The 20,095-nt window shown below is 40.0% G+C and overlaps 2 protein-coding genes across 4 annotated transcripts in view; one reads left to right on the top strand and one right to left on the bottom strand.

The window, feature by feature from the left end:
* The window catches only part of tfb1m (transcription factor B1, mitochondrial), a 29,763-nt gene extending 21,385 nt beyond the window's left edge, over positions 1–8,378 (top strand). For all 3 annotated transcript variants that reach the window (XM_037695519.1, XM_037695520.1, XM_037695521.1), the window contains exons 7-8: positions 6,493–6,620; positions 7,918–8,378. In XM_037695519.1, coding sequence (XP_037551447.1) covers positions 6,493–6,620; positions 7,918–8,164 — 375 coding nt within the window. In that variant the 3' untranslated portion in view covers positions 8,165–8,378. The remainder of the gene's footprint in view (positions 1–6,492; positions 6,621–7,917) is intronic.
* Positions 8,379–12,564: 4,186 nt separating this feature from the next.
* The window catches only part of tiam2a (TIAM Rac1 associated GEF 2a), a 62,921-nt gene continuing 55,390 nt past the window's right edge, over positions 12,565–20,095 (bottom strand). The window contains exons 19-26 of the mRNA XM_037695524.1: positions 17,134–17,313; positions 16,931–17,049; positions 16,480–16,588; positions 16,145–16,203; positions 15,941–16,043; positions 15,697–15,784; positions 14,476–14,630; positions 12,565–14,355 (exon numbers count right to left, since the gene is read on the bottom strand). Of these exons, the coding sequence (XP_037551452.1) occupies positions 13,676–14,355; positions 14,476–14,630; positions 15,697–15,784; positions 15,941–16,043; positions 16,145–16,203; positions 16,480–16,588; positions 16,931–17,049; positions 17,134–17,313 (1,493 nt within the window). The 3' untranslated portion in view covers positions 12,565–13,675. The remainder of the gene's footprint in view (positions 14,356–14,475; positions 14,631–15,696; positions 15,785–15,940; positions 16,044–16,144; positions 16,204–16,479; positions 16,589–16,930; positions 17,050–17,133; positions 17,314–20,095) is intronic.

The following is a 20,095-nucleotide window of genomic DNA, read 5'->3' as shown; positions in this document are numbered from 1 at the left end:
GCCGTTAGTTCACAGTTTTGGATGCAAGGTGTTGTCTGATAGCTGCAACGTTGCTATCAACAGATTTTGTGTGCAGAGGGGCCTGGGTCTAGTTTCATCATAAGTAATACGCCGCAACCTGTTTCTGGCAAATCTTACAGCAATGACTTCAACTTTTCCCAAGTGTACATGACATTTATATCTTTTAAATGTCTGTCCACGGTGTCCTTATTTTTTGGCACAGCATTTTAAGGCAAAGTTCATGCTTCTCTATGACAAAACCATCTTTCAAGGGAGCTGATGTTGTATGGCTGCATTCTTAAGTCTTCTCTGTGCATGTCGGGAGCAATTTTATGGTAAATATGGTGGAGGAAGCCAGTCAAACCCGTTATCCCTTTAGCTTTATCATCCTGGTATTTTCTGTGGCACTGACTGCTGCCTTTTTCTCTCCAAGAGGGCGACTTCTTCCACTGATGTAATAGAGGTTGTCTTCTCAAGGTATTGTCATGATTAATGCAGCTCTTACTGCTTTGGTTGCACGTTCTCTGTGAGCTTCTCTCGCTTCCCTGGCTGTTTATAGCTTTCTTCCACCCCCATCTTTTTTTTCCCCCAAACCTTTCTTTACGTAAGCACAAGCGCTGGTGGTTCAGGTGGTGCCCCAGGGTCCCTGCCATCTCATCTTGGTTACGCTTATAGGGACATGACAAATTACTGCTCACGCCCCATCGGGCAGGAGCTCACCAAGAAAGACACATTGGAGATGGTATAGGGGAAAATGGACCTGAGGAACCACAGGGCAAAGCTGGAGTAATAGAGTTCCCTGCTGAGCTGTGGGAAGGTCAAGCATGAAGTATGTTAATGTGCAGGTGTGTGAATATGGATGTCGAGGTTTCGTTCTCATGTGGGACCAGAAAAGGTTGTGAGTTGTAGACACAAGTATTTGTATGACTTTTAGATGGAACTGGCACATTTTGTTCTTCTCGCAAGCTTTGACAGAGGAATTACTTCTCTCGATAGAAATGCAAGGTGTTTTTATGGGTTTACGAAATTCAGTTTAAAAAAAGGATGAAAAACCAAAATTTATGCAAGTGCTTACAGTCTCAAGCTTTCAAAACTGATGAATTAATTTAGTCTTAGAAAGTGAAATGAGTACAAATGCTTACATAACTGTTGAATCAGAAGGCCAAATCTGTGTCAACTTGTTTATAGATCTTTAAAAGAAGTGATATATTTTAATTAGAAGTTGTTGAATCCTTGTCTACTTTCATTTGTAATGTTCACTGTTGCTTTTGTAAAGCAGAAGACGAGACAGCTGAACTACATGGACAGACAATGAAACCGTTATTTAGGGTCAGGAAGCCAGTCTGTCTCTGAGAAATCAGGATACTCTGTAAAGGTCGGAGATGTTTGCGGTTTCATAGAGTGACAACAGGTTCATAGCACATCCTGATGTGGGGGCAGGTTACTTTGTGTGATTTAGGATGGAGTTTCCTTGCATGTTGAGGTTATCAGAGGAAGAATAAATGACAAGCAGGAGGATATATTACAGTGGTGCTACCTGGTCGAACCATGTAACAAGGCCGTTCATAAATCATAACCAAATGACTTGGACAACCTAACGGCTGAAATGCTGCTGCCTGTAGTCCCAATATCGACTTTTCCTCTTGCCCCTCTCTTAAATCATGAAATGTGGAATATAAATGACCTAATTATTTTAGCAGAGTGAAATTAAGGGTATTCCTTTTTATTGCTTCTTTCTAGCAGATGGTGGTCTTATCTTGCATAACAGAAGGATTAACAAAAAGAGTTTGGCAATTCAGGTATAGAATCCTGATCAAATGTTTAATATGTTGAAATGACTAGTGGAGGAATGTATTCTCATGGTGCAGTCAATGTCCTTGACAATGCCTGCCACGTGGCCTTTATTTAAGATGTGGACTATAAGAGTTATTTATCATTGAGTAAACACTGAAGTCCTCGTTCATTGTTATGTCTGACAAAAATCTACATTTAAAGTAAAATTGTTTGAGATAAATGCACTTACAGCTTGAACATCCCTCTTTCCGTCCTCCTTGTCATACCATCTAAAGCTGAACTGAAGACTTTGAAGCTTTCTCTGTGCTGTTATAGCACACAGCCTTCAGGGCTATTGAGACAACCACTCCCCACCACTGCCGTCCCATTAAACTCCACTGCAGCAGGAAGCTCAGCAGCATCTCTGGACTAGCGATCTATAGATCTGCTGAGAGATAGTGCTGCATTATACAAGTGCTACTTCTGGTCAGAGCAAAGGGGCATCTGAAACTTTCATTAGAAATTGTTTGCACGCCCTTGGTCCTTTTGAGCTTTCCTCTGCTAATTATCGAGACCAGCCCCGAGCCCAAAGCAAAAGGCAGCTGTGAATGAGTGAGTCACACCATCCAGAAATACAAGCAGCAGGCGTGCACGAGGAGCTCCGCAGGGCTTGTGTTCACAACAGGACCGTTGAGCTGAATAAGACGTCTTTTTATTTTACCTCTGACGTGCGAATCGGAGGGAGCGCTTCTCTTCAGGGTAATGTTTGTTTGCCTTTAAAGTTCAAATTAAGACGCAGCATTAACTTTGTTATTCACGCATTATCATTTCGCACACCTTTGCCTACCCTTCATTTATTTCTCTGTTTTTTTTATGGTTTTGCTCTTTTTAACCTTCATGTTCTATATCCAAAATCATTTTTTCCACTTTTATCTCAAATATGTTTTTTTAGATGCATGAGCACTTCATAAAAAAGCTTATTTTTGTCTCTCTCTATAAAACCCTTTTAAGCATCTTAAGACATTGAAAGCCCAAAAGCACTTGACTGCAATGAAATGTATTATTATTATGACTAACGCTGAGGATATGTCTCCATGGAGCTCAATTGTTAGTCTGCACAGCCTCTTGGTGTATTATTCAGTTCAGCTCTCCCTCACCAAGAAAGTAAGTCTGTTACCTAAGATGGAAAGAGATGGTCAGCTGCTCTGTTTTACCACCCACTGTCTGGTAACGCCATTGGTCCAAACAAAATGGTCCATCGCCCTGATTGTGCAGCAGCTCTTATAGCTGTAACATGCAGAGCTAAATGTGAAACACCATTTAAAATGTGTTCTGGGCCTTTTTGTGCTGTAAAAGCACAGGTCATAGCTCCAAAATTCACGGTTGAAACCCGTGTCTTTGTGTAAAAAGTTGTTTTTCTCTGTTAAAAAGAAGCTGAGAATTTGTTTACTGATTTTTTTTTAAATGTTATTATTAAAAGGTTTGTGTGGAAAATGTTATGCTAAAGAGCTCAAACCACACAGAGCGTCCGCCATTTTGAGAACTGAAAAACAGGAAGAACAGCCCATGTCACGTCAAGGGGCCTCCCTCCCATTTTTCTTAGAGACATGCTGCTCGCTCCCTCACTATCCATCCTTCGGTTCAAACAGTTTTATACTGCCATCCGGTGGTCGAAAATAGGTACTACACTCAAAACAAATTAACCAACATTTTTTTCTTAAATGTATATATAATTATTGTCAAATTTCAAACATGATTATCTTTTATCACAATAATTTCTGAGACAATGAATTGGCCAGCAAACTTTATTGTGGCAGGACTAATCATTTCCCCACCATCAATACTTTAACACAAGTTCAACTCAAATTCTCAAAGACGGGCTCTTGCCAAGGAAGGGAAAGTGAAAACTGAGCCATTAAATTGAACAAATAGCAGAAACAAAAACAACAAAAAATTAAATGTCTGACTGTGCAGCTGTGCTTGAAAATGTATTTTTCATGTTCTGTATTGCCTAAAAACTTAAAATATTCATAGTTTGAAAACAATAACATTTAAAAACTTTACCCATTGAACTATTTGCATGCATAAGTTTGTTATCCTAAGGGGGTTCCCACTTTTCTGACAGTATCAGACATCTTGATTTAGATGATGTTGATCTAGTTTAGAAGTTATTCAACCAGACCCAGTTGCTACAAATATGCCACATCATGATACTACCACCACAGATGGGCTTATTGTTTTTTAAATGGATTTGCCCCCACCCCCAACAGCTTTCTGGTAGGTTTGTATGAAATTTACATTGTTGTTTTAAGTTCTTTTTATAGTGGACTATGAATTTAATACATCTTGAAAAAGGCTTTTAGTTGCTGAGAGGTCATCATTTAAACCAGCCACTAGGGGGCACAAGCCAGTGTACCTCTTGTACTAGTCCCAAGCCTGAGTAAATGTTGCGAGTTCATCTAAGCGACACCATACCGGATCAGTCGAGGCCTGGGTTAACACGACCGACCGCCAACCAATGCTGTTGACAAACAGGGTGCTGGCAGAAATTGGGCTACTGTTAGTCGAAGACCACGAGGAGGGAAATGTAGTATGGTCTGGAGACAGTGGCACTGACAAAAATACAGGAGAAAGAACCGGAATTGGCAGAAATGGAGATGTTGAGGTTCTCCTTAGGAGTGACAATGATGGATAAGATTAGGAATGAGATCATCAGAGGTACAACACAGGTTGAACAACTGGGAGATAAAGTTAGAGAGGCCAGACTGAGATGGTTTGGACATGTCCAGAGGAGGAACAGTGTATTGGTAGAAGGATATTAAAAATGCTGCTACCAGGAAAAGGACGAAGAGGAGATATATGGGTGGAGGTAGTGGAGTGAGGACGGATGATGTAGAGGATGGAGTGAGATGGAGGAGCTGTGGTGACCCCTGAAGAGGGAAAAGATGAAAGAAGTTGCTGAGAGGTCCTCGTGGATTATTATTATTATTATTATTATTTTTTTTTACCTTGAAGTATTTTACACATCATGTTATTGGCAGGATCTTTGTTGGTCAACCACTCCTAGAGAGGAGGACTGGAGTTTTTTTCTAACAGACTGACTATGGATACAATTCATTTTCTTTAAAGTTATGTTTTTCATTTTATTTTATTTTTTTCAAATATCCAAAGAAATCTCCTTTGTTCAGATTTGATTACACTTTTACAAATGTTGTGACCTTTGATTTATGTTGAATCCTATCTCAGCTCTTGCCTCTACCAGTAAGCCCTACTTCTATGTTTTGAGTGTTCACATCAAGCTATAGTGGTGTCCCAGTTCATTTTGTTATGCTGGATGAAAACTGAAGCAGAGGGGATATTTTTCAGGGGCACATATTTAAACAAAGGTTTGCAAAAAAACTCACAGTTGCATTTTCTCTGTTAAAAATGTATTTTCACAACAAGTTAAAATATTTTGCTGAATGTTCATCTCTAATGTCTTACATTTGATGCAAGTAGATCTTCCCAGCACAAAAATAACTGCATGCAAAATCTGGTGCAATCTGGATAACTAGTAATTGCAGGTCACAACTGTATACATAAAGTGAATTGGCAATAATGTGTGAAAAATGCCAAAGAGCTCAAACCACACAGAGTGTCTACCATTTTGAGAAGCCAAGAGAGAGAGCCCATGTCACGTCAAGGGGCCTCCCTCCCATTTTAAGGGACATGTTGCTCGCTCCCTTACTATCCATCTTTTTGTTCAGTTATATATAATTTAAAATATTTAAAATTAGGTACTACACACAAAATAAATGAACAAACATTTCTTCTTAAATTTGACAAGTTATTAATTATTGTAAAATTTCAAACAATATTATCGTTTATCTCAATAATCTCAGAGATAATTGCCCAGCAAAATTTGTTATCGTGACAGGCCTATCAAGGGGTAGGATTAACATTAAGTAACCCTAAAATATGGTTCTGATTAAATCTGATGCAGGTGTGGGGATGGATCAGACCAATGAGGGCTAGCTTAGTTTGGGATTTCTGCTATTTCTGCTTGGTTAAATTGACTACATTCTTTGCTTAGTGCATACATCAGTTAGAAATATGTTTGTTTCTGAACTTCACAAAATTAAGGATTTAGAGGAACTAGTTGTTTGCTCCAACCTTGAATGTGTTAAAAACAGTTCAGTCTTTTATTAAAGTAGAATGTTAGCTTTTAATGAGCCTATCACTGGATCTGTTTGTATTCGTTCTGTATTAGTTTGTCACTCAGTGGAACTGATAAAGCTCTATTGACAGAAACAGCATGAGGAAGAAATGCGGCACTATCGTGAGTCAGGTTTGTGGGTATTAAGGAACTCCCTGGTGATGCAGCGACTGAGAGGCTCAGTTTCTATGGTCCATGCACAGGTGTTACTGTGGCAACTGGAGCCAACCGACTATCCAGCCATGCTGCGTCACTCTATTTCCTGCCTCTCATTTTTGTTTTAACCCAGTGAGATGATCGCTCTCATTCTCTCTCTTTGTCTTGTTTCCATCTTTTTGGCCATTTAGCAGGTAAGCATTCTTCTCCACGCTTTGTATTCTCTTGTTCATCACACCTGTCTGCTCTTTCATGCTTCATTTTCCCCCCTCATTTCTACGAGCACACTCTTCAGTCCATTTTCAAGGTTTTTGCTAACCCTCCTGCTGTGATTTTCTCTTTGTGTGTGTGTGTGTGCGTGCATGTAGGTGGACGTGGGAATAGTTCACTTCACCCCACTGGTTCAGCCTCAGATTCAACAGCCCTTCAAGCTGGTGGAGAAAGTCGTCAGGAACCTTTTCCAGTTCCGTAGGAAGCACTGCTACAAAGGACTAGAGTAAGCACAAGCATAACTTGATGTGACTAGCAAGGCCTCTATCTTCAATTTCTCTCTTATTTTTGAATCTTGACACATCTTTCATTCTCTCTCTGCATTTTTTATTCTGCTGTCTGACAGCAGTGTCTTCATCTCATCAGTAATTAGAGTGGCTTTTGATTGGCTTTTCCCCCCCGTCTGTCAAATCACAACACAGCTTTCGAGACTTTTTGTAACCAAATTCTTAACAGTGAAGCAACTTCAGAGCTCGGTTCAAAAGCACTAGCTACATATCCTCTCATCCACACTCATGTGATGACTGCCCATCGCCCCCATGCTTGATCTGGAAGCGTATGTAGGCCCGGGTAACAAAAGAACGCAGGCTGTGTGAAAGAGAGCAGCAATTATGAGTCACTGAGGTGGCACAGAAAGACGAAGCTGCACACTTTACATAACGGCAGTAGGTTGGCGGCACCGGCACCAAATTTGGAGGCAGCGTTGGTGTTGAAGCACCTAAAAGCATCTGTAATTCAAAGGGTGTGGAAGTGGCAAACCTACTTAAAAATTAAAGACCTAGCACTCCTTAAAGGAATGCATGTTGCTTGCTGCTTTTCATGCCAGAGCTTTAAACTTAGATAGATAATCTTGTCTTGTACTGAGACATAGAGTTGTTTTGGTCAAACCTTGAAAATAACTAGGTTTGTGGCAGCCATCTTGAACTGGGCTGTCTCCAAATTAAAGCGATATTGCAAGATGTTGCTCTCAGAGGATGTGTTGTGAATCACCCTCAGCTACTACCATCTCAAATTTCAGCTCAACATCTATAAAATTAATTCAATAGTTAGACATTTTTCATTTACTAGTGTCAAGTTGTTGCAGCCGTCTTGACCTGGACTGACTCCAAAAGTTATCAACGTACATCCAATGATTACTTTCGGAAAATTTAATTGAAATCCATCTGGTGGTTCATGTGCTATTGTGATAAACTCATTGAGATGTGGGCCAAAATATTATTGTCTGTACCTTTTAGCCACATGCAGTCATTTACGTAGTTATTCATTTAGAATGGGAAATATCTTTTGAACATTTACTGACACCCCTTGACTACATAGCATGACGATGGAGCAAAATTAACAATTCATGAGCAGCTTTTTGTGTAATTTCAATTAAGATTTCAGATTTGAAAGAACTGCCGAGAGATAATTTCGTTCTGTTTGAACTTTCTGATGCCATTAAAATTGCATGCATCATTAAGTTATTAAAGCGACCTGAATGTAGAAATGGGTACCATCGACTCTTCTCACATCTCGCACTGCAGAAAGTTGTTTCCTGAGGAGTGTCGTGCAGAGCTGACGCAGGAGTTGATGCAGAGGGCGGACGTGGACCCAGTTCTGCGACCCACAGAACTCACCATACCACATATACGGGCTTTATCGGAGGCCTACGCTCATCTCTGCGCCCGTGAACCCAGTTTCTTCAGCTACGAGTTCAGAGAGGACCTCAGACTGAAGCACCTAGGCATGGATAAACAAATGCCAGTGGATTCGCTCAAGGATTCAACCTAGAGTTTTCCTCAACTGGGTTGAGGAAAACTATTGTAGGTGGGCAGAAGCAAAAAACGGATAAAACCACGAGAAACCCATTAATAGACTCTTAGCAAATGGAGACAACACATTGCTCTTAGCTTTGACATTTCCACCTGGCATAGACATGCATTTTTAAACATTCTTCCTGCACCCTGGGAGAAATAAGCAATTTGAAATACATGAATAGTGTAACAGCACAATTTTCTTGGATGCGACATTTGTGTTTTTGGAAAAGGGAAAGAAAGCCGCCCCTCACTAGCTCCTGGCGAGTAAGTATTTCTTTATGTCCCAATTCTTTCTTCATTTCCATCCAACACCTTGTCCTGTGGGACCTGAAAGAAATGTCAGTGCTTTCAGGATGATTTAGAGAACGAGAACATGGCAGCGCCACATCCAGGACGTTTTTTTTTTCTTTTCAAGTGCGTATTGCTTAATCACTAGGGAGACTGAGCTTTTAAAAAAGGGGGTAGAGAAACTGCTGTGAATTTGTCAGCTTAAATGAAAGACTGTTAAATTAAAAAAAAAATGTTTCAAACCTTTTTTCTAACACTATGTCCATTGTACTTTTATTTAATGAGATTATCTTGGCTTTACGTGTTTCTCTTCTGCTGTTCCTATTCATCCAAATGAGCTCAATGCTGTCGAGCTGTAAATGAAACAAATAACGAAAGTGAGTTTTAAACTAGAAATATTATTGTATTAAGACTTTTAAACCTGTGAATAAATATGAACCTGTTTATTGTTTGATTCGATAAATCTTCCTCTTTGAATATTAGAAGAGATTGTCACCAGCAGAACGCGGTAGCGCTGCTCCCTGCCAGTGCGACAGATGGTATGTTTGGGTCCACTTGCCAGAGGGAGACTTCACTCAGTTTCAATGAGAGGTGGGTGATAATCTTTCAGCAATCGAGAATCTACACGTCAGACATGCAGGAGCAATGTGTCGCGTTTTGCAGCTCACCCTAAAAGAAAGCCGGAGATGTCTGTTGCTATGTAAAGCTTTTATTTTGGTAGATGAAAGGACATTTTAATGGTGAGAAATTATCTCGTGCGGTGATGAGCAGCAGGGTAGTTCTGCTCTAATGAGGTATGGTTGTGCAGAAATGTCTTCGGAGTTCGCAGTATATTTCATTTTTTAATCTATGCTGGGTCTGGTTCTAACATTGTAAATCTGCAGCTTGACTGTTTGATATCTGAAACATAGATCTGAGCTATCAAAACAAGTTATTCATTCATTTTTTACTATTAACATTTGATATCAGCTCATGAAGACTTTTGTACAGCAGGACTAACGGAATCCACAAACACATTGACTCAAAGAAAAGTCAGGCAGATTTTATTTCCAACTTCATTATTTGAAAAGTAAGATAAAACAAGATAGAGCTTTATTGATCCTGCAGGAAATAAGCTTCAATATCACTGTTTTGTGGCCATTTAGTCTCTTGTCTGGTTGATTTTTTTTTTATTTATCAGTTTGGCTACTGTATATATTTTATATTGGGTTATTTTTACATAAAGATGTAATTTTTCCTTTTTATAAGGATTTTTTGATTCCACGATTCTTTGAATAGTTGCCCCTTTGGTCAACCGTCTTTGCCAAAAGCAATAGCTGTTGACAATAAGATGGTGAGAAAGTGTCATGAAATAGAAATGGCTTCTCTGACAGCTCCTGTCATGCGCTGGCTGCAGCATTTGAAAACCTCTTCAAACTCAACGATTGGCTTCAGGCTGCTTTCACACAGCAGGAAACGCACTTTGCCATAACTGTACCGCTGCAGCACCAAAGCCTGTTTTTAACACAAAGCCACAGTCCTGCCTCAGCTCTGACAGAAGTAATCTGCAAAAATGTTCAGTCAGGTTTTGGGAATAACTTAAGATTTAAATTTGAAAGGAATTTCAATATTGTTGAAAAAAAATCCAGAGTTTTTATTTTCAGTCTTTTGTTGTCACAAATTTGAGCAAACTTTAGATTCTAATAATTTGTGCCTCCTCTAATTTTTCATGTGTCTGGGCAAACACACAAGCTCCCTGAGCGCACCGAGGACCACTGTGAGCAACATCAGATGTGCACGCTGTGGTCATACACTAGTATCACACCTCTTCAAAACCTAGCATAGCAAGTTACATGGCTAATTAAAAGAATCAAATTACAGGAGCAATGTCCATTAGTTTACTTTTAATGAGTGATTTGACTCACTTAAAGTGAAAAAGACAATAATCTTGTTCATGAGATGTGTAGTGTTATATGCGTGTCCTGCTTTTGTCTGGGTGGGGGTCCAGCTGTGGCCTTGGTGAGGGTCCTGCTATGAAAGATGGGTAGGGGAGGGGGTCTTGTTCCACTCCCTGAAAATCTCTGATCTGAAAACAGAGGGTTATGGAACCTGGAAGTACATTTTATTAAATGTTTTCATGTAGCTGTAGCAACCAAATACAAAAATGTGGCTTGCTCTATTCACATAAGGAGAGCTGTTGGTCAGGCTACTTCTTGTTGATTCAAAACAAAAACTATATAGCGTTAATGGTACAAGTGTCTACTTGTGTAGGTAAAACTAAATGTTTAATAACCCGTTAAAATACACTAGAATGCAGGAAATGGCATCTACTACTCATTATTCGTCATTCACACCAACATCAGCTGGATTACATTAGTCATCAGCTCTGGAGAAACTAAAACATCTCATCTACTGATGCTGTAAAAAAAAAAAGTAATTTACGTATTTTGGTCATGCTTTCAAGTCCAAAGAACTTGGCTTGTTCTACATCTAATTTTAAATTAAACCCAACCATCGTCTGGTCCGTCTTACCTGATTTAACCAACATTTTGTGACAAAAGTAACTACTCGTCTTAAAAAGCACTCCACCCCACTCCGGTTTAGTTTGGCAACTGGAAGTTCAAGAGATTATTAGGTCTTTGGTTGTTGAGTGGATTTTCTTAGATAACATGTCAACAATAAGAACTTTTTACTAAAAACCTCAGTCACTATAATCTTTTGACACTATTGACTAGAGCAGACTACAGGTCATCAGATCCATTAATGGGTACCAGCCTGAACCAACCAGTCCAAACATCATAAATCTTGGATGGAAGATTGGTTTTATTGTAGGAGCGATTCTAGGATCTGACCTTTTGGGGTGCTTAGCCCCCCCCCCTCCCCGACAATGGCTCTTGGCTTCAACAACGCACCCCATAGTGTTGTTTGTGAGAAGAGCAAAGGATCACAGCACCTGGTATTCTCAGGCGGTCTCCTATCCAAATACTAGCCAGGCCTGACCCTGTTTATCTTCTGAGATCAGGAGTGTTCAGGGTGATATGGCCTTAAACGAGGAGCTCAGTCACAAATAGGACTTTTAAAGAATCATTTTACCCAAAGACTAAACTTACGCAGCAAGAAGTTTCCACATATATCTGCATACAAATCACACAAAACAAAGCACAACTAGTTTTAATTTAACCGTTAAGCATATGATGTAATTGTGACAAACATTTTAGGAGGAAAAGCAAATCATTTCACATATTAAATTACAGCCCCATCAGCACAAGTCGCACGCTCTTAAAATGAGGTTGAAGCCATTTTGTCGTTTGGATGCAGAGGATGTGGGAAAATGATTGAAAGTGCTCGGCTTAAAAATAGAAAACTGATTGTCTTTGTGGAAATGCCTAACTCGATCTAGCAACAACAAATTTCCCAGAACATGGATTACATTTTACGTGTACAAAATCCATGTACCAAAGTAAAGCCTTTCTCACTCTTTATCATTTTCTGTGCCCCATTTCTGTCACATAATTACAAATTCTATTGAGAATTTACCTTTTTGCTTCCAACGCAGGATGTAGAATCCTGCATTTTTTTATGTCAGCCAATCAGGGACCATCCATCCATCAAGTCTAACCCTGGGACCGCGCCTCAGATAAGATTCTTATTTCCCAGAACTGCTTTATCCGTCAATGAGCTATAAAGAAGAGGCACAACTGAAGGCACTGTTCTCCAGATGCCATTCAAAGATGAAGCTTTTATTTAGAAAACAGTTCCACAAGAATAGAGCATTCACATTCATTGGTATACTAGCATTAAAGGCATGGTAAAATGAGCTGAGAAGTAGCGGTTTGCCTTTTTACAGTACGGCAAACTGTTTCTACAAAAATATTCGCTGTTTATTGCAAATTCCTGCCTCGTTAAACTGTACAGTGTCAGGCATGCATGATTATACATGAATGTTAGAAAAATATGTATATAAATCACACAAACATAATCGCATGAATTCAAACATTTTTGCAGTTTAAATAACTCCAATGAAAACACTGGAAATTACAGTCTTCAGTGAAAACAACCTAACCCAGGTGGCAACATTGAAAATAAAGAAAAAAAATACACTAATATTTTTTCAAGATTAGACCAAATGTGAAGCCAAGAATTCAAACGTTCCACCCAAAATGTTTGCAGCTAAATGTATACATAATCAGTCCTAGAAATAAATAAACAGCAGTAATAACGTGATGCCCTGCTCACCAAATACAGCTAAAAGGCTCCGTTGTGAGTTAGTCTTCTTCCTGATAATTTGGGCCAAGTCGTCTGTCTTGACCTTTGCAGCTCTCTATGATCACCTTTCAGTTTTAACGAAGGCTGCACAGTATTTCGAAACCTAAAATTACTGCAATTTCAGCATTGTAAATAATTACAAGTAAACATATGGAGCCCCTAAATGCCCAAAGCCAATTTGGTTATTGACCTAAATGTTAAAGCACATGTTGTTGGCATCACGACAGAGGAAAATATATATATTTTTACAGGAGATATTGTCATCGCAGTATTTAACAATATCGCAATTGCATGTTTTCCTAAAATTGTGCAGCCATAAAACCAAATTTGAGCTACCTTCTGTTGTTTGGTTAGGTTTAACTAAATAAATTTGCAGATATGAACAGGCAAGCAGTGCTAAAATAACTGCAGTGCCTGCCTGAGAAATCTGATTTGTCTCAGTGTCCCATGTATACACTGGACTTCAGCCCCTTTCTCAGCACTTGGGACATTTGTGACTGACAGGGAGGGACATTCTCACCATTTTTTCACAGAAAAGGTCAAGAGTCGAATAAAACCTGCCACTCAACGAGCTGTTGTGGGAATGCGATAGAATATTTTGGGAGATGTTTTTAGATACGGCAAAGCCCGAGAGCCGAAGAGCTTGCACATTTACATCAGTGCTTGGCAGATTTATTGCAGTCGTCAATGGGACAGAAATCACCTCGCTGCACCACTGTAGAAAAAGAAACCAGATCTCTCTGCCAAAAGATCTTTTACACCTAGCCTTTTGTAGGCAGGTGTCAGACTTAGACTTGTGGGTTTAGGCAAAGCTTCACAGCCATTCTGGCAATGACTACAGTTACCCACAAGGGTTCCCCCGCCTATGATGCTGGGATATTCGACAGCATCCTCACTGTTGTGACCTCTAATTTGTGCGTCATATACTGTACAGTTCTGTCTATGCTGGACCTTAGGAAGAGGTGGTATTTCCAGAGTTTGTGGTGCAGCTTTCAGCTGTATCAAAGAAGCAGTCTTCATTCACTACAGAAGTCAGACTTTGAATGCTGAACTCTCTTTCCAGAAGTGTGTTGAGATCCAACACTCCACATGATGATGTTGGATCCAGCTGACTGTCCAGTGACCTGTTCTGCTCCTTCATGTGCAACAGTGCACCCTGGCTCCTTCTCATACTACTGGATTTTCTCTTAACGGCACTGGAGTGTTGCCGTGCTGGCTTGTGTTGGATCTCTGGAGTGTCGCCCATTCCCTCCGGTTGAACACGTGGTGCCAAAGAGCATTTGGAAACGACGTCCTCGGAGAGGTGAAGCTGGAGGATCTGAGCTTCAATGGTGCTCGTTGGGGAATTACTGTCTCCACTATCCCTTCTCGGGGCTGCCTCACTAAAACCATCATCGTCCTCGTCACTTAAAATGTCAGACTCTTTCACACAGCGAGGTTTTGAGCCGAACACGTTAGGTGGAGACCAGTTTTGTGAGTCAGAAGAGGTTAAAACAGGAGGAGCCCCAGAAAAACTGTATGTTCCACTGCTTAAGCTGCCCTCGTCGGAGTCTGGCCCCAACTTGGGATTCCCACCCAGGGAAGAAACGTCTTCAAAAGGCTGCCTACACAACCAGGAAGCTCTGGAAGAACCTGATAACAAAAGATAAAGACAGAAGTCATTATCACAATAAAAACACATGTATGGTTACACATTATGACAGTTTAACTGCAAGATAAAGTCATAAATATTGAGAATGAGTCTGAGCTCACCTAGCTTGGCAGAAGAGGGCAGAGTCTTGCACATGGGGGCCAAGCGCTCCTTACAGCTCCTCTCCAATGTTCCTTCATTCTTCGTGTTCCTCCTCATGTTCTCCCTGAGGAGGGAGCGGATAACCTTGATGACATCGATCTTGTTCTCTGGCACGCTAGGGAGAGAACATGCAACAGGCAAAAAGTTAAGACTTCTTTTCAGACTTAATATAGATTAGAAGGACTAGAGCAAGAATACTTTTGCTTGTGAGATGGTTGACTTATGAGTTTAGTCACAGGCTTCACTCATCACCGTCATAAAAATCTTTACTAAAAGCTAAATCTACAACAGACATAAACAAAACATTTCTTGTCACAGGTTGGCTTGACAAAAGTGTTGTTAGAGGTAGTGTTTCTTTGAGCTGTGACTGATGAGAAATTAGCAAATATTATTTGAGAGAGACTTTTGTAATATTATCAATGTTTGTGCAGGTTCTCAGTTTGCAGAGGCTCACATTCTTATTGCCTAAATTTCGAGCATGGTCAAAAAAAAATGTGCAACAAGTTTTTCTTTCAAAATAAGAGTTGTTACAGGTGTTTCAAACGCTTCTCAATTTTGTCAAAAGAGATCTCCAACCCATCTTAAAAATGCTAGAGCTATATTTTAAAACCTGCCTGAAAGACTGGCAGCCCCAAATGTTCAGTTTATAAAAAAAGTAAAAAAAAAAAAAAAAAAGGCACACCAATAATAATTATTAAATCACTCGTCCAAATCTGCCTATTTTCATTTCTCACTGGTCAAATAGTGGCAAATACTTCAAATTCAGAGGCAGCTACTGAAAATGTGCCTTTTTTCTTAGAATTTTGTAATCACCATATATGTGGCATTTTGTGGGAATGCCTAAGTTGATCAAGCGGTAACAAATTTGTACAAATGGGTTCCGTACATGTGAAATTTAGTCAATTTAATCTATATATATATATATATATATATATATATATATATATATATATATATATATAATTAATAAAATAGTTGTTAGATGTTACATTAAACCTTTATATGATTCCCAAGCACAGCAACCTTTTAAGCAAATTTTTTTTTTTTTCTTTTTTACAGATTTATACGTCTTTACATTTTGGCCCTGGATTCATTAAAATTTTCAAGAAAATGTACAAAATGCACAGTCTGACCTTTTCATTCAGTAGTGACATTAAACACCTGAAAGTTGAATTTCTGACCTGCTACACAACTGGAAGATCATCTCTGGTCTGCCTTCCACTTCAGACCTGGAGTGAATCAGCTCCCAGATGCAGCTGCTCTCTGTGCCTGTTCCAGGGAGAGCAAAGAAATTTAGCTTTTAATCACGTAGTCCAAATATGGTGCACGCTTTCAGGAGATGATGAGAAAGGTGGGAGTTTCAACAGAAATGTCAGAAGAATGGCGAGTTTTGGGAATTATGGAGAGGATAAAATGCTATTTTACCTGCAGTATTTCCCAGCCTGGCCTGCAGTGCAGAGAGCGGGATGAGCCGTCGGAATTTAAACGGGTCAGAATCTCCCTGAGAAAGTGCAGAACGAGGGTTTGTCTGGTGATTGAGCAGCGGCAGAACAAAAAGGAGAAATGCTGTTTATTTGCATCAAATGCACAATTGGTGTGGTGAGAAAGAACAACAGATACATCTCTTACCATCTTCTTCTTGAGCTTGTTATTTTCCCGGTAGACCAATATCACTGCTTTTTTGAAAACTGGTGAGAAAGAGAGAGAAACAAAAACACATCTTAGTTCTGACTGTGGATGCCTCCTGGGAAAAATCGAGTGAAGGAGTGCAACCCACAGAAAGAAGTATTGCAGATGCCAGTTTGAAGCCTTAAAGCATAAATCAGTGTTACAGCTACAGATATTTAAACTCGGTTCTGCTCACACGCAGCCGTGCAGCTCTTTTAACAAATCCACTTCACTTGTTCCACACTGAATACACACTACTCTGCAAACATCCATGACTGGCGTGCTGCGAGACTCACCAAACACAGTAATTTCAGGATCTTTTCTCAAGCGGCCCAGCGACGGATGAGGGTTGAGCCAAACTGCTGAGGAATGCATGAGAAACTCTCCCATGGAAATCTCTCTGACCTGACGAGGACACAGGAGACAGCAGATGGGTTCAAATGACCGGAGGACAAGCTTTTTGTGGAAACATACACAGGCCGATTTAAAGGGGAAACCTTCATATGATCTTTAAAAGCTGTGCAACTACTGTGAAAACAGTTCTCTTGACAATATTTAGCATTCACTTTGAATATTTAGACTGCAGTAGTTTCCAAATAAATATTCGATCAACCTGGAAATGTCTGTTCCCTAGAGGCTATACACACGAGCTAAACATCACGATCAAATGTTTTCGAGTTTTAGTCCAAACTATATATCAAACGCTTTGAAAGTCATGGTAATCTGGTTTGAAAATGCATAATCCACCTCTTTATCGTGGCCGTTCTGCTCAGCCACTAGCTGATCGAACACAGAGCCGTAATCCTCGTAGATCTTCTGCATCTCGTTGATGTGGCTCGCCACCTTCTCCATGGCCTTCAGCGCCTCTGCAAGGTCAAACAGTAAGAATCAGGACTTTAAATTAGAGAAAACAGATTTGACTGTATTTTAAAGTCTGTTTCTGTACTTACCGGTGAGGTGGTAGTGCTCCTCACTGTCTGCATCAGTAAGGGAGACCAGCTCCCTCAGCAGCAGGGGGTACTTTAGCACCCTCTGCACCGGTTTAATCAGGTACGACTCCAGCGTGGACGAGTGCTGCTTTGTAGGGTTCCTTGTGTCCAGAAATTCTTTAAAGGCCTGATCGGTCTTAGCTTTAAAAAACAGACATGAAAACTATTAATTTTTTTTTTTCAATGTACCATTCTTTCTTTTATAGGTTGGTCTTCTGATGTCTTTATGAAACTAATTAAAATCAATCTGTGCCAGTGCAGGATCATGGTGCAATAACCTCTCCAGCAGGGGGAAGTGTGAGCCTCTCCTCTATCTGCAGGATGAAACACCACCGACTGAATCCACTCTGATCATCGCTTTAGATCAATGTTAATAGTAAAACAAATATTTAAAATAATATCAGCTTGCTGAGTTGTTGTGTAAACTGATCGTATTTGCTGAAGTAATCAAGTTAGAGTTTCTTAGTTTACGCTGATGTAGACAAAAAAAAAATAGACATACTGCATAACAGGTCTTGTGTAAAAGTGGTGGCATTTTCTCTCAGCAGTACACTTACAGAGGGGGGCCGTTACAACATTAATTATAACACTTCCAGCAGCAGACAAGCAGCTGCATCGGCACCTCCCTGAGTAATTGGCAGGCAATTAACAAGTCGAAATATAAACAGAGAAACTGAGGATACTCATAAAGTGGAGGCGAGGGTGCCGAGATTACACTGGGGGGGAATATAATTACCTAAAGGCTTTATAAACACCTGGTTATGATCAGGTTGTCCAGGGTGTCATCTGTCCTGTGCAATTTTTGTGGCACCTGTTGTAATATTAGTTTGCATGCACCAGCAATAAACAGTGCAACTCCAGATTTCATGCTTCAATCCCAGTATGGCATCTAGCTTTTTTCACACTCGCCATACATTTGGAGATATTTTTGTGCCATACTGACACTGACCACAAAGACAACAACCCTAATTCTGAAAAAGATGAGATGTGTAAAATGGAAATTTGAACAGAATTTGCTCATCTCAAACCCATATTTTAGTCACAGTTGAACAAATTATGTATTTAATGTTTAAACAAAAAATTTGACAATTTTTAGAGGAAAAATGTGAGAATTTTAAATTTGATGGCAACAAAATCACCCCAAAAAATTCAATCGTGTTTATCACTGTGTAGCATCCGCTCTTCAACAACAATCTGCAAATGTTGAATCTCAAGGTTCTAGTATTGCGCTGCTCAAGGTGGCTGCATGTTGCAGTAGCTCTCTTACATGAATACAGAGATTTTGCTTTTGAAAACTTTGTCCTCTTTTTTTGGACGTAAATGGCTTTTTTTTCAGATGATTACTTCCTCTGGTATCAGATGACGTGCCGCTAGAAGGATTTTTACTGAAACCTTTTTTACTTTTGGACATTTGTTATGATGTGTAACCATAACAACAAGGTGGTTTTCTACAACCGGGAGCAGCTGATTAACATTTCAAAAGCTCAAATAATACCTCAACTACAGCCCCAAATCCTAAATGAGTTCAAAAGGAGGCGCCGTGGATGCATTCCCATCTACCTGGAGGCGGTGCTTGAGTGTCTGATTGCCGAGATCTTGGAGGTGGCGGAAAACGCAGCTCATGGCAGCAGGAGGGCCGAGATCGTACCCCGGCACCTGCAGTTAAGTCTATGGCAATGAGGGGCACAGCATGCTGCTGGGAGAAATGGCCATCGCTCGGGGAGGAGTTGTGCCCGGCGTTCAGGTAATCCTGCTGCCCAAGAGGACCGAGAGGTCTGCTGGGTCTGGGTGGACGGATCAGACGGATCACAGCCAGTTTCTTCGGATCCGCTGTGGGACGGACTGCTACAAGAGATCCTTCCTGCCCACAGCCATCAGCATCTTTAACAACTCTAATAAACCAGGATGATGAGCTACAACAACATTTAATTTCCCTTTGGGATTAATAAAGTACTTCTGAATTGAATTGAATTGAAACATCCAGGACCTGAGGAGACCAGTATTTAGCGTTTTTGGAGGGGAATGTCTTATTTTTGTCTGATGTAGGATTTTAACGTTTCTGGATTTTTCAATAGCGTTGGTCAGGGTTGCAGCTGAAATCCTGTGCAATACATGGCGAATCAATGGCATGCACTGCTAGTCCCCTGCATTGTAGCCAATGCTTGAGCTGTGTATCATTGTATCCTTCAATATATTCCAAGTCGGTTTTGGCCCCAGGAACGTCGTCTTCCTTTAGGTTGACATGAACAAAAGCATTTGACGAAGACATTAAGGTTAGGCATCATTTGAATTTGAACGATTCGGTTCTGATTCAGATTCTTCGATTCGATTTCGGCTCCTACGGATACCCGATTCAGATTCTTTTTTAGAGGCAGGGTTAAAAAAAAAAAAAGTCGCATGTTATAAATGAGCTTGCAAGCCAAAGTTTTTTCTGGATTAAATAATTTGAACTTTTAAATATTAATTCTATGAACTTTTTATTTTTTAACTTTACTATGAATTTCTCACAGGGCTATTTTCAACCAGTATATAAATATCAAACTTATGAACTTTAATATAAATGTTTTTTATTTTTTTACTGGGGTACACTTTCACAAGAGCTTTATTTTTGAAAACCTCATGAAAACACATTTCCACATGTCCAGTGTCTGATGCTGCAGCCATGTTATACATGCAGGCTGCTGCCTTGTTTGCCTGACATTCGGGACTTTGGGGATTCCCCACAATTCCTGACATCATCTCTGATCAACGCTATTCATGATGCACCCCTATATAATCAGAGAGGCAGGCTTTTCTACTGTGTGATTAAAAACTGACTGGTTGTTCCCTCTTCTTTAATGTATAGAAAACATTTATTACTATGTATCACTGTAAAAAAAATAAAAATGCATTCGAGATTTTCAAATGATTGTACCCCCCCCCC

The sequence above is a fragment of the Nematolebias whitei genome, chromosome 21 (genome assembly GCF_014905685.2).
Source record: "Nematolebias whitei isolate Nwh7 chromosome 21, NemWhi1, whole genome shotgun sequence".
NCBI lineage: Eukaryota > Metazoa > Chordata > Actinopteri > Cyprinodontiformes > Rivulidae > Nematolebias > Nematolebias whitei.
The sequence above is the reverse complement of the archived record's forward strand: the minus strand, read 5'-3'. Positions and strand labels throughout refer to the sequence as shown.